The sequence below is a fragment of the Vitis riparia genome, chromosome 19 (genome assembly GCF_004353265.1).
Source record: "Vitis riparia cultivar Riparia Gloire de Montpellier isolate 1030 chromosome 19, EGFV_Vit.rip_1.0, whole genome shotgun sequence".
NCBI lineage: Eukaryota > Viridiplantae > Streptophyta > Magnoliopsida > Vitales > Vitaceae > Vitis > Vitis riparia.
Window position 1 is genome coordinate 25,088,271 of NC_048449.1, and position 15,725 is coordinate 25,103,995.

Below are 15,725 nucleotides of genomic sequence, written 5' to 3' on the forward strand. Positions count from 1 at the left end.
AAACAACTTACTCAAGTTTTTATTTATTTATTTTTATTTTTGAAAGTGTTTTAAAAACCAACTTGTCAAACATCTTTATTTTTATAAATATTAAAATATCTGTTTTTATTTTTTAATTTGAAAATAATTTTTAAAAACAAGCATAAGAAAAATATGCCAAGGGCCTAACTTTTGGACATATTTTGAAATTATTGTTCAAACTAAACCTTTAAAAAAAAATTAGAAGACGAAACATGAGAGAGAAATAGGTCATTTGGACAAATATTCTAAAATAGTTCCTAAAGGCATATTTCTATGATTAAAATGGTTATTTTTAACCAAACTCAATATGATTGGATGGTAAAAAAAAAAGGGCTTAAAACCATGCTCAAAATAAAGGCAGCCCAACTGGGGCCTTGGGTCGAGGCCCAAACAAGAAGCAGCCCAAGCTAAAGCTGGAGTATACATAGGGCAGCGATGCTCGGCTGGTCCCTCCAAATTCCCTCTTCTTTTTTCGATTCTTCTTTCCCTTTCTCTAGAATCATTTCCTCTCTCTTTCAATCTCATGGTCGATCGATTCCTCTGGAAGTTTCTCCATTGAAATCGCCGAGATTCAGAGGAGATGCCGCTGTTCATTTCCGACGAAGAGTACTCTCGGTGCTCAAACGACGTCGCTTTGGTCGCCGAGAAGGCGGATTCCTTCATCAGAGACCTCTACAATGAGCTCCAGACCGTCAAAGCTCAGGCCGATGCCGCCTCCATCACCGCCGAGCAGACTTGCTCTCTTCTTGAGCAGAAGTACATCTCTCTCTCCCAAGAATTCTCCAAACTCGAATCTCAAAACGCCCAACTCAACTCCTCTCTTCAAGAACGACTCTCAGAGCTCGCCCAAATCCAAGCTGAAAAGCACCAGCTCCACCTCAAATCCGTAATCTTTTCTTTTCTGTATCTATATATTCATTTTTGCGTTTTTGTATTGTATAGCTGATTTGTATGTTTCGAGGTTTGTAGATTGAGAAAGATGGAGAGATTGAGCGGTTGTCTACTGAGGAGTCGGAGCTTCATAAATCGAAAAGGCAGTTGCTTGAGTTGTTGGAGCACAAGGATTTGGAGATTAGTGAGAAAAATGCTACAATCAAAAGTTACTTGGATAAGATTGTGAGTTGCAATTTTGCTATTTGCTTTGGTTTTTTGTTTTATCTGGTGATCGGATGTTATGTGTTGCATTTGTTCTTTAGTAGCACACTAGGTGATTGCCTGAGCAATGAGAAAATGCATATTCCAAAAAGAAGCAGAAGAGAGAAAAAGAAAAAAAAAAAAAAGGAGCCTAGTTTGAGATAGGTGGCACGATGCCATGAATTGCTTTGTTGACTAAGTCAACATGGAACATATAAATGAAAGTTTGCATCTTGGGGGCACCTTTTCTGAAATGTCATAATTGGTGAAAGGGCGGCACTGTCCCATAATGCTCGACTATCCTTACCTGCAAATCTTAGGAAATTTGGTGATAACCTTTATTGCAGTCTTGGTTTCAGTTAATGTTCTGGCTATGTTTTTGCCTCTTGGAATTTTTTTTTTTCATGGGTAGTTGGTGTTATTATGTTGAGCATGATAAGCTATCTCTCACTGTATTTACATATTGGGAAGTATTGATTCAAAAACTATGGGTGCATTTGGGACACATGTTATGAGAATGAAGTGTAGAGCTATATATACCTAATTCAATTTAATATAGTAAGAAGGGGTTGGTAACTATAGGCATTCATCGATCAGACATATTGAAGCATTGTACTATAAAGTTGTGGTGATATCAATTTATCGAAGTCTCACATTTTAATTCATTGATTCATAATGAAGTATGTTACAAAATAAACTTTCTAAATGGTTAACTATAATTTTAAGTTTAAGGTCCATCTAGTCCACTATTAAATGCTGTTACAACCATGTTCCAAGTTTGGACAAGTCCCAAGCCATGATGTCGAGAAACCGTGACTATAAACAATTAGACTATTTGCTTGGATCGTTTATGAGCATATATGTGCGTACATGCCATGTTCAAAGGTGGTAACTTCTCATGTTTATAGCCATCTTGCTTCCCTTATAAGGAAAAAGAAAAAAAGTTGAAAAAACTTAAAAACATCAAACACTAACTTCTTAAGCCAAGTTTTATTATGCATACATCATCCATATACCACAAGATAATAATTCAAGGGAAAAGGATACTAGTACCTCAACAACTACTTCAAATAGAAAAAAAAAAAAAAAGAAAAGAAATAGGAAATGAAAGTATTCTAATCTGTTTAACTTTAGAATACGTTTTAAATAATAGTATACAAAATTTTTTAAGAAAAGAAGATCAAATCAATTTTTCCAAAAAAAGCTATTAACAATAGTCAGTATGCATGATTCAATGTAGAATGTATCATACCTGTTACATTCATCAGATATGAGTTTTACATGAAGAATATGTCTTATTGGGTATCATATAGTTTTTCTTTTGACAACTTATCGCTGTCATTATGTTGGTTTGTATCTTCTCTTTTTTCAGAAGCTAACTGATGTATGTTGTCAATTTGATGTCATCCATCTTTATTTTTCATCCTTTTTGAAGGTTAACTTGACAGACACTGCTGCTCTAAGGGAGGCTCGACTGAGTGATGCCGAGGCAGAGTTGTCACGTTCTAAGGCTGCATGTGCACGTCTTTTACAGGTCACTTTAATGCTTTACTTCTTGTCACAACTTGCTGCCATTGCGTTTAAATATCTTTTTGTAACATCTTCCTGAAAGCTCTTTTGCAAAAGAATCTTATGTGTATCTTTACTAAGCAGACTTTTTAGGTCTCAAACCTCTTTTGCTTCAACGTATTTCAGAGTGTAATGAAACCCAATTAGATGGAGGATAATAATAAGGGAAAAGATAGAAAAAGAAATGTGTTTGAGCATTAGTACAGGTTGGATTGATACATATTGTTTCTTTTACCTAACAAGTAATGATTTTGGGTCAAATTAGTAATTTAAAAACATGGTGTTAGAGTCTAAGCTTTGGGAAGGTCATGAGTTCAAATGTCATTACTTCTCCATTTCTATCCTTTGAGTCCATGTGCAAACCTATAGAAGTTTTTTGGTGAGGCAAGGTGTTAGGATTTTAGACCAAATTGACTTGAGATGCATTGCTGACCTAATATCTAACCAAAGTTAAAAGTTTTGGGAAATATCAGTGATATTTCCCCAAAATATCGGACTTTCACAACTACTGAAAGGATATTTCAGTGGAAATGTCTTTTGCTTGATATTTCCCGATTTTTTGCTGATATTTCGGGATTTTTCCTGATATTTCCTGATAAATGCCTATTTTCTCGATTTTTTGATGGTCAATATTTTGGTCAAAGCTCAAAAATTTTTGCTTACAATGCTGAGACTCGAACCCTGCACTTTTGTAGGGAAAAATGGATCTTGGATCACCTGGACTGATGCACTATCTATTAGATGAAATGCTAACAATAATTAAGTTTCTATCTCATTTTAATTAGAAAAAAAGAATTTTGAAGATGAATATATTTTTAATGCATTCTTATCAAATACAAAATGTTAAAATAAAATTTTAATAAATAATTAAATTCAATTTAACTAAGTATTAAAAATATGAAACCATTATCATAATTTTTTAATGAGTCATTGTTAACATTTTAGATATTAATTAAATATATAGAATTATAAATTTAAAAATAAAATTATAAACATTTAAAAAATCTTACATATGGAATTATTTCTTTTGTATCATTAATCATCTAAATTATATATATATATATATATATATTTTGTATGAAATGTATTTTTAAGTACTATGTATTATTAATTTATTATCGAATATTACAAATTATATTATACATATATTATTTAAGAGTAACGACTTGAATAGGTGTATTATTTCTTGTTTTATTATTATTTTTTCAAAATTTTTTCCACCGATATTTTGTATCAAAATATCTATTGATATTTCTCAATATATCCACAAAATTGAGTTATCAATATATTTGTTGAAAGTGATATTTTTGTCCTTGTACCTAACAACTTAAGCTTTTGGATCAAATTGGTAGCTTAACAAAATGAATTTACTTATAACATGGAGGTGGCTCCAAGCCTCCAACTAAAATCGAGATAGGGAAAAGTGTCAAAGATGCTCAAGCCATTTGTATGGTGAATATATGAAGGCACTAGTAGGGAGGGGTAAGGTGTGAAAATCACAGGAGCAAGGTAAAAGACCTGGTTAGACTTCCCTATGAATGCATTATTGTGGAGGTTAAGCCTAAACAACAAGAGGAAGATAAAAAATGGATGTAAGTTGGATCCTCAAAAAAACTTATGGATGCACCATTGCTTATATGAGAATGTTGTCCCTTGATTCAAATTACCGTTCTCACCCATAGTTGTTACAAACTCAATTCTATTACATGCATTCCTTGATCTTGTTTCTTAAGTGGTTAGCATTCTCTTCCCATTTTCTTATATAAATAGGTTTGGGTTTGGGAGGAAGGAAGTGGTCACCAAGGTCTCTTTATAGGTCATATCATTTTCTTTTGTTTAGGCCACTACAATGGAATCATTCCCCACAATATAATTGGAAAGATCCAAAGCTCTGGCTTGTGATAAGCCCTCCAAAAGTGCTAAGATCTTTGCCTCAAAAGCTCAATCCTATCTACTAATTTAGAGCAGGTTCTTAGTACCATACCATCTCCCTAATCACATTTCCAATTCCCGATTGGCTTAGGTTACCTAGAGTATACCCATCAAAGTCAAACCCAAATAAGGTGGAGTCCATACTAAGAGCATCTTACAACCTACCCTTTTTAACCTGTAAATCGTATTTTGATCAAGCTATAGATTATTTAATGGAATACCTTCAAAAGCTAAAGACGAATAAACGCGGAAGGATGAGTAGAAATGCATTAGATCCCCAATAGATTCTAAAGTCATCCATTTATCCTAAAAAATTCTTTCATCCTTTTCCCTCCAAGCTATACATGATAACTCAAGGAATTCAGAGTATCTTTGGGACTCTATTGTTTTCCTTGCTTCTCTTTGGGCTTATTGTTCCAAGGTTTTTAAGGGGACCCCCCTTAATGTGATACAACTTGATTGGATAGCAGTGTGTACTCCTTAGGGAGTGGAATTTCTAGTGTGTTTGCTTGTGTTTCAGTGTATTTTTCTTTAGTTTAGCTTTCTTTGGCAGGAGGATTCCTCATCCTTCTTTTGTACTTATTTTTATCTATCAATATATATTTGTGTCGTTTCCAATCAAAAAAATAACTCAAGGCAAGCCTCATGTCAAAGTACCCTTCCTATGGGGGTATCCTCAAACCCTCTAAAAGAGAGAAACAACATATTTATCACATTAGGGAGAAGTCTAATCAACCCTAGTAATATTTTTGATAGGAAACGATATCAGTGGAGATGGGGAAGGCCATAGCACAAGGCTTTCAGGATTTTTCCAAGTATACTCGGTTTATCGTAGGAGATGGGGAAAGAATTCGCTTTTGGGAAGATTTGTGGCGGGGGAACCAAACTTTAAAAGACCAATATCCAAGACTATATCGAGTAGTAATGGATAAAAATATTCCAATATCTTCAATCTTTGGATCGTCTCGCCCTCTCTCATGGAACTTTAATTTCCGTCGTAATCTAACCGATTTTGAGATAGAAGATCTAGAACGCCTCATGCAATCCCTAGATTGTATGAACTTATCCACTTCCGTTTCAGACACGAGATCATGGTCCTTATGTTCTTCAGGTTTGTTCACAGTCAAATCTTTCTTTACAGCCATGTCCCAAATGCCGGATTCATCTCCATTGTTCCCCACTAAGTTTGTTTGGAAATCTCAAGTCCCTTTCAAAGTTAAGGCCTTTGTCTGGCTTGTGGCACATAAGAAGGTGAATACCAATGACTTGCTACAATTGAGGAGACCCCACAAAGCTATTAGCCTTGACATATGTAAGTTGTGTATGGAACAAGGAGAATCAGCAGATCATCTCTTTCTCCATTGTTCAGTGACGTTGGGGTTGTGGCACAGACTTTTTCAGCTAGCCAAGATGGATTGGGTTCCTCCGAAAAGCATTTCAGACATGATGTTCATCAATTACAAAGGATTCGGCAAGTCCAAGAGAGGGGTAATGCTATGGCAAAACGCGAGTATAGCGTTAATCTGGGTTGTGTGGCGGGAAAGAAATGCTAGGATATTTGAGGACAAGGCTAGGAATTCAGGGAATCTTTGGGATTCCATTCATTTCCTTGCGTCCTTTTGGGCTTTTTGTTCAGCGGGTTTTAAGGGCACCCCCCTTAACGTATTACTACTTGATTGGCTATCAGTGTGTAGTTCCAATAGTTCCAATGGGACGGCCTAGTGTATTGTTATTTTTTCATGTTGTTTAGTTTTTTTGAGGGAGGATTCCTCATCCTCCTTGTGTACTTCTTTTTTTATTAATATATTCTTGTGTGGTTTCCTATCAAAAAAAAAATAAATAGATATATTGATAGAAAAAAGAAGTATAAAAGAAGGTTGAGGAATCCTCCCACCAAAGAAAAAACTAAACAACAAGACGCTACAAAGTGAAAACTACGAACAAGCTCTCTTGGCTAGACCATCCCGTTGGAGCTACACACTGCTAGCCAATCTAGTTGTAACACGTTAAGGGGAATGCCCTTAAAAACCATAGAACAAAAAGCCCAAAGAGAAGCAAGGAAGTGAATGGAATCCCATAGATTATTTGAATTCTTAGCTTTATCCTCAAATATCCTAACATTTCTTTCCCGCCACACAACCCAAATTAAAGCAATGCACACATTTTGCCACAAAACTATCCCTCTCTTGGAAATGCCAAAACCTTTATAATTGATGAACATTATGTTGGAAATGCTTCTCGGGGGAAACCAATCCATCTTGGCTAGCTGAAACAATCTGTGCCACAACCCCATCGTCAAAGAACAATGTAGGAAAGGATGATCTGCTGATTTTCCCTGCTTCATACACACAACTTACAAATGTTAGAACTAAGAGCTTTGTAGGGTTTTCTAAATTGTAGTAAGTCATTAGTATTTACCTTCTTGTGTGCCACTGACTAGACAAAGGACTTGACTTTAAAAGGGACTTGAGAATTCCATACAAACTTAGAAGGGAAAAGTGGAGATAAATTGGGTAGTTGGAACAAGGTTATAAAGAAAGACTTGACTGTAAACAATCCTGAAGAAGATAAAGATCAGGATCTCGAATTTGAAGCCGAAGAGGATAAATGCATACAATCAAGAGAACACATGAGGCATTCTAGATCTTCTATCTCAGAATCGGAAAGATTATGACGAAAATTAAAGTTTCAAGAGAAAGGACGAGCAGAACCGAGAATTGAAGATATAAGAATATTTTTATCTGTGACTACTCTAAATAGTCTTGGATATTGTGATCTCAAAGGCTGGTCCCCCCACCACAAATCTTTCCAAAAGCGAATTCTTTCCTCATCTCCTACCACAAATCGAGTATACTTGGAAAAATCCTGAAAGACTTGTGCGATAGCCTTCCAAGGACATCGATGTGACCATCTGACTAAAGTGTTGGCATCCCAACCATTGTAATGTGTCCCATAAATGCTAAAGAATGACCTGATGCCACAGAGTTGTGCTCTCCCTAGGAAACCTCCACAACCACTTCCCTAAAAGAGTGAGATTCCTTAAAAAAATCTTCCCAAAACCCAATCCCCCTTTTACCCTTGGTTTACACACTACATCCCGACTAACAAGATGATCTCTTTTACCTTCCCCAACCCCTGACCAAAGGAAATCCCTTTGCAATCTCTCAATTTTTGTAGCCACTGAAGCGGGAATCTTAAACAGGGATAGAAAGTAGCTAGGAATGTGGGAAAAGCATGAATGGATAAGAGTTATCCTACCATTGAAAGATAAGTAAGCCTTTTGCCAATCGTCTAATCTCCGTGAGATTCTCTCAATCACTGGATCCTAAAATCCACAAGCAATTGGATTCCATCCCAAAGGAAGACCCAAGTAGAGTATATGCCAATTAGAAGCCTTGCAATCAAGCATCAAGGCCAACCTAGAGAGATGATTCTGATCAAGGTTGATGCCAAAAAGGCTACTCTTGTCAAGATTGACCTTAAGCCCAGAAATTTGCTCAAACACTAACAATAAGCTCTTGAGAGTTTGCAGTTCTTCCGCACAAGGGTTAGAAAAGAAGATGGTATCATCTGCGAATTGCAAATGGGATGCCCTTGCTCTATTCCTACCTACCCTAAAACCCTCCAACATACTTCTTTCCTCAGCTCTCAATAACATCCTGCTCAACACATCTGCGATAATGGTAAACAGAAAAAGGGATAGAGGGTTACCTTGCCTTAATCCTCTAGATGCCTTGACCCACCCTTTAGCATTTCCATTCACTAGAATTGCATAAGAGACCGAAGACAGACATCCTCTCATCCAGGTCCTCCATCTAGGCTTAAACCCTTTCATCTCCAGCACATGGTCCAAAAAATCCTAATTCACATGGTCATAAGCCTTTTCAAAGTCAATTTTGAAGACAAGTCCTTCCTCCCTTGATCGTCTTTTCTCATCCACTATCTCATTGGCTATAAGAACTGCGTCCAAATTTTGTCTCCCTTGAACAAAAGCGCCTTGAGTAGAACGGATAGTTTCATGTGGTACTCTTCTTAATCGCCCTAATAGAACTTTGGCTATTATCTTATAGAGACTAGTGATCAAGCTAATAGGTCTAAAATTTGAGATTTTCTTTGTCTGGATCAACTCTAGTAATATGAAATACCTATTCCATAGGCTCAAAGTTATTAGGCAATGTAAAAATAGGTGATTAGTTGATTACCCACTCTTTAGAGGCATAAAACAACGATTGATCTGAGATCTTTGAAGGACCTGTTCACTTATAACAAATCATTGCTATTAACTTTCTTATTGTCCATCAACCATGCAAAGGCCTTAACTATAGATGGGCCTTTAGACTTCCAAATGAAGTTGGTAGGGAAAGGAGGACTCATAATCAAGGGTTCAAGAAGAATTGAGAAAGAAAGACTTAACAAAAAATAAGCCTGAGAAATTCAATGACAGAACTCTCTCATCTAAGAAGGAAGGCGTAATGGCCAATGATCAATCTATTCTCCACTTCCCATATACAAAGTGCAGCAATCGATTTGAAAGGTTTTGAAAGGTCTTTTCACCTAAAGCAAGTCATTGGTGTTAACCTTCTTATTGACCCCTAACCAAATAAATACTTTGACCTTTGATGGGGCTTTTGTTTTCCATATGAATTTTATTGGAGAGAAAAGAACTAAAATTGATTGATTGGATAAGGCTAAGAAGAACGATTTGATGGTAGATAAGCTAGAAGATAATAATGAACAAACTCTCTTATTTGGGGAAAACGATGATAGGTTCACATGATTAATAATGGATATGAGACTCTTAAGATCCTCTATATTCAAGTAAGTGGGTTTTTGTCGAAAGTTAATGTTCTAAGCAAAAAGAAAGAGAAGCCAATGATAGTGAACCTTTGTGTCATGATAACTTGACTAGAAAAATCAAAGAAAACTTGTGAAATGGTTTTCCAAGGTGATGGTGCGACCCCTTGACTACAGTGTTAGCATCTTGACCATTGGCGTGTGACCATTGGATGCTCAAGATAATTTTATGCCATAAAAGCATGACCTTCCTTTGGGAATATCCAGAACCGCTAGTGCTATATTTCTCAAAGAAATCTTTCTTGAACTCATCCCCTTTCCTCTTTTGGCTTATTCACTTGGTCCTTAGTGATGAAGTAGTCCCTCTTGCCTTCTTTAACTCCTAACCAAAGAAAATCCTTCTATAATTTCTCAATTGTGAGTACTACTTTAGAAGGGATCTTAAATGTTGATAGCAAATAAATGGGTAAGAGAGATAAGCAAGACTGTATCAGGGTTATTCTACTACCTAGGGACAAAAAGGCTTTCTTCCAACTATCTAATTTATGGGAAATCCTATCGAGTACTAGGTTCCAAAATGAAGAGCTCTAAGGTCTCCTCTCAAGGGTAGACCCAAATACAGAGGGGCCAATTTAAGGCTACACACCCTAAGGTCTTCTGAGGCCACCCCTTGCATCAGTGGGACACCCTTAAAAAGTTAATTGGTGAGGCCCCTCCATCAAGAGGTTCAGAGACTAGGTCTTTCTTTTCTATTTCTTCTTGCAATGCAAGCAGTAGTCATGGAATAGGATCAGCTCCCCCTATTTGTCTTAATACCAGATTGATGGAAAAAGACATTAGTTACCATTAACATGATTTGGATATATATGTGTGTGTGTATGTATTATGATTTAGGTTCTGTAGGCTACATAGAGGATAGCATGATGGTTTCTTTGTTTGGAGAGAGACTAAATGTAGGAAGTTTTCAGTTAAGTCTCTTTACAAATCATTAGTATCAGGCCATCCAGTCTCCTTCCCTTCGTCGGCTATTTGGAAAGTCTCGGTGCAGCCTAGAGTGAGTTTTTTTGGGTGGGAAGCAACTTGGGGGAAGGCCCTTACCTTGGATCAGCTCCAAAAGAGAGGATGGGCTCTAGCGAACAGATGTTACCTTTGTGAAAGGCACGAAGAATCAATAGATCACATTCTCCTCCACTGTGAAAAGGCAAGTACTCTTTGGGCGTTGCTTTTCTCTATGTTCGGGGTGCAGTGGGTGCTGCCAGCCACTGTTAAGGAGATGCTTTTGGGGTGGAATGGGACTTTTGTGGGAAAGAAGAGGAAGGGTGTTTGGAGAGCAAGTCCTTTGTGCCTCTTTTGGACGGTTTGGAAGGCAAGGAACAAAGTTGCTTTTGAGGAAGAAGAGCTGTCAATTCAAAGGCTTAAGTTTTCTTTTGTTTATTTTCTTTGTTCGGAGACGAAATTGTCTATAAAAGATGATCCTTCGACCTTAGTTGATTTTGTTGGTTGGGTGGCAACCGGTTAAGGGTGTGGGTAGGGAAGCTCCTCTGGCCTTGGCGTTCAGCTAGGGTGTGAGGGGTGTTTTTCTTTCTTGTAAATTTAAGCCACTGCTTTGGTGGTTTTTTAATACAATCTCTTTACTTATCAAAAAAATAAAAAAATGATGGTTTCTTTGTCTAATCTGATGAATTTGCATGCAATCAGGAGAAAGAACTTATTGAAAGGCATAATGTTTGGCTTAATGATGAGTTAACATCTAAAGTTAAGAGTCTCACTGAGCTACGAAGAACACATGTTGAACTTGAGGCAGACATGTCTACTAAGCATTCAGATGTAAGTTTTTATGATGAATATTTCATTCTACTCATTCTATTTTTTGTAAGTAAGAAGAAGCATATTCATTCTATTACTTATGCTTCTTTCTCTCTCTGTTCTTCCAATTGTTACAATACTTATGAATTTGTTCAGGTTGAGAGACGATTGAATGAATGCTCTAGCTCTTTGAAATGGAATAAAGAAAGAGTGAAAGAGCTAGAAATGAAGTTGACATCAATGCAACAGGTGGGGTTTGTTCTGGTTGTCCTTTTTGAACTATTGTTTCATGCCATTTCCTTTGTATCAACTACCTCATGGATATTTCTTTATGTCACTTATGAAGGAGTTGTGCTTATCAAAAGATGCTGCTGCAGCCAATGAACAGAGGCTTTCTGCTGAAATCATGACTGTGAGTTTTCTGAAAAAGATATTTGCATCTTAAATTTTTGTTTCTTTGCTGCTGTGTGTGTATATACATGTATACATGTGTGTGTGTGTGTGTGAGAGAGAGAGAGAGAGAGAGGGAGAGATGGAGGATAGATCTGAATATTTTTAACTCCGGTAGTTTAAAATGGCAAATTTTCCAAGCACTCTAGGTGGTTGTTTTGGTGGTCTTACTGGTAGCAATTGTGCTGGTATATTTCAAGTGTGGTACTGATTTAAGGTGAAGAAATGAGTACAACGGGACGGTTAATGCAAATGGTATGTTGCGGCTGTCTAGCAACAATGAATTTATAGTTAGATTTTATCTTTTGAAAGAATCAAAATTGAATTCTATATTGATCAACCAGGTTACAAAAGCTTAATATACACACCTACCCTCCTAGATTAAATGGGAATAAACTATACAAGGGAAGTATTACAAAGACAATCCCGATAATTACTGTTAGCTGTTAACCTATTCTAAGATATATACAATCACTAATTAGTTCTAATTTAAATCGATAAAGACTTGCAATAGAAACAAGAATCAGGAAATTAGCCACATTTTCTGACACTACCCCTCAGGTTAGCGCATAGGTGTTATACATTCCCAGCTTGCACACAATAAAATCAAACATGGTGTTAGTAAGTCCTTTTGTAAAGATGTTTGTTAACTAATGTTTGGTAGTCACAAAAGGAGTGGTGATCTGTTCAACTTCAATTTTTTATTTTTTTTATTTTGTTTTTATAAAGTGTCTATTCACTTCAATTTGTTTGGTTCAATCATGCTGAATTGAATTGTGAGCAATGCTGATGGCGGCTTTGTTGTCATAGTAGATCTTCATTTGTTCTTTAGGTTCAAAGCTTAGCTTTTTAAGTAAGGTCTTTATCCACAAAATTTCACAAATCCCTTGAGCCATGGCTCTATATTCGGCCTTTGCACTTGATATGGCTACAACACCTTGTTTCTCACTCCTCCATGGTACAAGGTTCTCACCTACAAGGATGTAGTAACTTGCAGTAGACCTTCTATTATGTCCAATTTGCATTTGTGTATGCCTCTACAAGCAGATGATATTTCTTCTTGAACATCAATCCCTTTCCAAGGGAAGATGACCTTGAGAAACCATGCTCTCTTAGGGAAGCGACTTTGGAGGTTCCCCAGGGAAAGTTCTGGTTTGTGGCATTAGGTGATTTCGAGCATTTATGGGACACTCACTAATGGATGGGACACCAACATTATAGTTAGATGGTCACACAAACGTCCTTTCAAGTCTTTCAGGACTTTTCCTCTTACATCTGTCTTGTGGTAGGGAATGGGGAGCGAACTCAATTCTGGGAAGATTTATGGTGAGGAGATCAACCTTTGAGCTTACAATTTGCAGGCCTTTACAAAGCTATTTCAGTGAGAAATATTACCATTTTTCAATATAATCTTTTTTTATGGTCTTGTCCAAGCCCTCTAATCCAATTCCGTTCCTTTCGACTAATTTTGTTTGGAAATCAAAAGCCCCATCAAAGGTTAAAGCCTTTGCGTGGTTAGTGGTGCATAAAAAGGTTAATACTAATGATATGCTACAAGTGAGAAGACCCTACAAATCTTTTAGTTCACATTGGTGCCTTTTATGCAGAGAGAGTGGAGAATAAATTGGTCGTTTTTTTCTACATTGCCTAATAACATTGAGGCTTTGGCATAAGCTCTTCAATGTAGTTAATTTGGATTGGGTTCCACCAAGGAGTATTGGAGATATGATGATTATTTCATCTAGAGGCTTAGGGAATTCAATTAAAGGCAAGACGCTTTGGCATATTGCATGTATCGCTGTATTGTGGGTTGTGTAGTAAGAGAGAAATGCTAGGATTTTTGAGGAAAAGTGTAGAACGAAAGGGATGTTATGAGATCTTTTTCATTTTTACTCTTCTTTTGGGCCTCTTGCATTATCGCTTTTAGAGGAATTTTCCTTAATGTTATTCTACTTAGTTGGCTTTTAGTTTGTAATTAGAAAGGGGTGGATAACTTTTGAGAGTTTGGTTTTGATTTTTGAGAGATTTTGTACATGCTGTTATCGGTGTTTCTCTTTATATAGTGGAGGGTATACTCTTACTTTGAGCAGGTTTTGTACCTTGTGGGAAGGACCTCTCATCCCTCTCTTCAACTTTATTATTATCAATATATATTTTATTTTTGATAAAAAAAGAAGTGTAGCTTTCTAATATCTTAGAATCCTTAGTACAACTTCCATGCCGCACTTTAATGGTGAGTACATTAATTGGCTTACAGTGCGCATAACATATGCTATATTTGGTCTAGTGTGTGGGCAAAAAACGCAAGAAAGTTTGGAGAGTGAGCCTATTATGCATCTTTTGAACGGTTTGGAAGGCAAGAAATAGAATTGCTTTTGAAGATGATATGCTCGCCATCCCAAGGCTAAAAGCCTTTTTTGTTTGCTTTCTTGATTGGAGACTATGATGTGTATAAATCCTATTATGACTTGCTTAAAATACTTTCTACTGAAGATTTAGGGTGAGATGAGAGCACGGGGAGAAGTTGGTGCTGCCAGGGGTGGAAGAAGTTGTTTTGTGGTGGAGTCCAAATCCTTTGAGATTTTGGTTGAGGATTTGGGAGGAAAGCTGAAAGGCTGCATTTGGGAGAGAAGCAGAGGTGTCTCCTCTTGGATTAGATTCAGGGAGGCTAGTTTACGTTACTTACTGGATGGAGTAGAAGCTTGTTGTAGAGAGGCTAATAACCAAGTTTGGGTTATTGGCTGGGAGGAGGGGAATAGGAAGTACAGGTTGGAGTGACGTTTAAATGAGGCAGGAAGTTTCATTCTTTGCTCAGTCCGTGATTTTAAATAAAAAAGATACAACATTATTTTTCCAGAAGGGAAGGGACAGTCTTTTGGTTGGAATTCCTTGGCCGTGAGGTTGAGAGGCCTTGGTGTGGCCCTGACAGGTGGCTTACAGGTAACCAGAGGTCCAGAGGATTTGTTGAGGGCGAAAGGGGGCTCGAAGGTCTTGTGGAGGGAGAAAGGGTGGAGTTGAAGTCTTACGTAGATGCTGTTAAGTCGAGCCTGGGAAGGGTAGGCGAGTCAGTTTGGTTAGAGGTGGGGGAAATAGAAGTGCGAGGAAGGTTAGATCAGTTGAGACAGTGTCTGGTAGGCTGGTGGGGTATCAATTCAGCTTCTTTTCTTGAGTTGGATTACGTAAGGAGTTGGGCTCTGCAACATTGGGCTTTAAAGGGGAATCTGAGGGTTGCTGTGTTAGGCAAAGGTCTCTTGCTATTTGACTTCGAGTTGCCTAGTGAGGCTGAGCGTGTTCTAGCCAGAGGCTTAAGAAATATAAAGGAAAATTTTATTATTTTGGATAAATGGAACCCTGAGGTGGGGTGCCTTTGCAAGGACTCCGTTGCTAACGAGGTTTGGGTAAGGGTGGTTGGGCTTTCGCTTCATTTGTGGAGTACAGAGGTGTTTAAAAGAATTGGTGATGGGTGTGGAGGATTTGTAGCAGTGGGTGAAGACATTGTTTCTTCGTCTGAGTTGCAGTGGGCTCGGATCCTTATGAAGCGCGCGGACAAGGAGTTTCCCAACTTTGCTCATATTATTGTGGGGTCGGGATGTTATTCTTTTCAGTTTTGGTGGGAGTCTTTACCTTGGTTCATGCAGGTGGTGTCGGCGGGGAGGGCAACTCAAGGGAAGAAGAAGAAGATGGTGGAACATCATGCGCTGTTTGTTATGGGAGTCAAAGGGAGAAGGTGGAGCAGTTGAGGTTGCAGTAGGGAGTGCAGAATGTGTCAACTACTGGAGGTGTTCTTTCCACCCCTCCTGCTGTGGTCTTTGGTGCAGGGACTGTTGTGGAGGGTAGGGTAGGTACTTCTGATGGACCTGTAAAAGGGGTAGGGAGACTTCTTTTAAAAGGTCGGACATCTCTCTTCTAGGGCCGAAAAGCCTTCGTATTGGGCCTAATGTTTTAGAACATGGGGAGGTCCAGGCCCTTTAAAAGAAATACAGGTGGGCTTGGGCCAAGACTGCAGGCCCAATGACTTA

At 37.7% G+C, this 15,725-nt stretch overlaps 1 protein-coding gene across 2 annotated transcripts in view; it reads left to right on the forward strand.

Moving 5' to 3' along the window:
* Positions 1 to 493: 493 nt before the first annotated feature.
* The window catches only part of LOC117908622 (nuclear-pore anchor), a 72,934-nt gene continuing 57,702 nt past the window's right edge, over positions 494 to 15,725 (forward strand). For both annotated transcript variants that reach the window (XM_034822281.1, XM_034822282.1), the window contains exons 1-6: positions 494 to 907; positions 991 to 1,137; positions 2,591 to 2,689; positions 11,149 to 11,277; positions 11,413 to 11,505; positions 11,603 to 11,668. In XM_034822281.1, the coding sequence (XP_034678172.1) occupies positions 602 to 907; positions 991 to 1,137; positions 2,591 to 2,689; positions 11,149 to 11,277; positions 11,413 to 11,505; positions 11,603 to 11,668 (840 nt within the window). In that variant the 5' untranslated portion in view covers positions 494 to 601. The remainder of the gene's footprint in view (positions 908 to 990; positions 1,138 to 2,590; positions 2,690 to 11,148; positions 11,278 to 11,412; positions 11,506 to 11,602; positions 11,669 to 15,725) is intronic.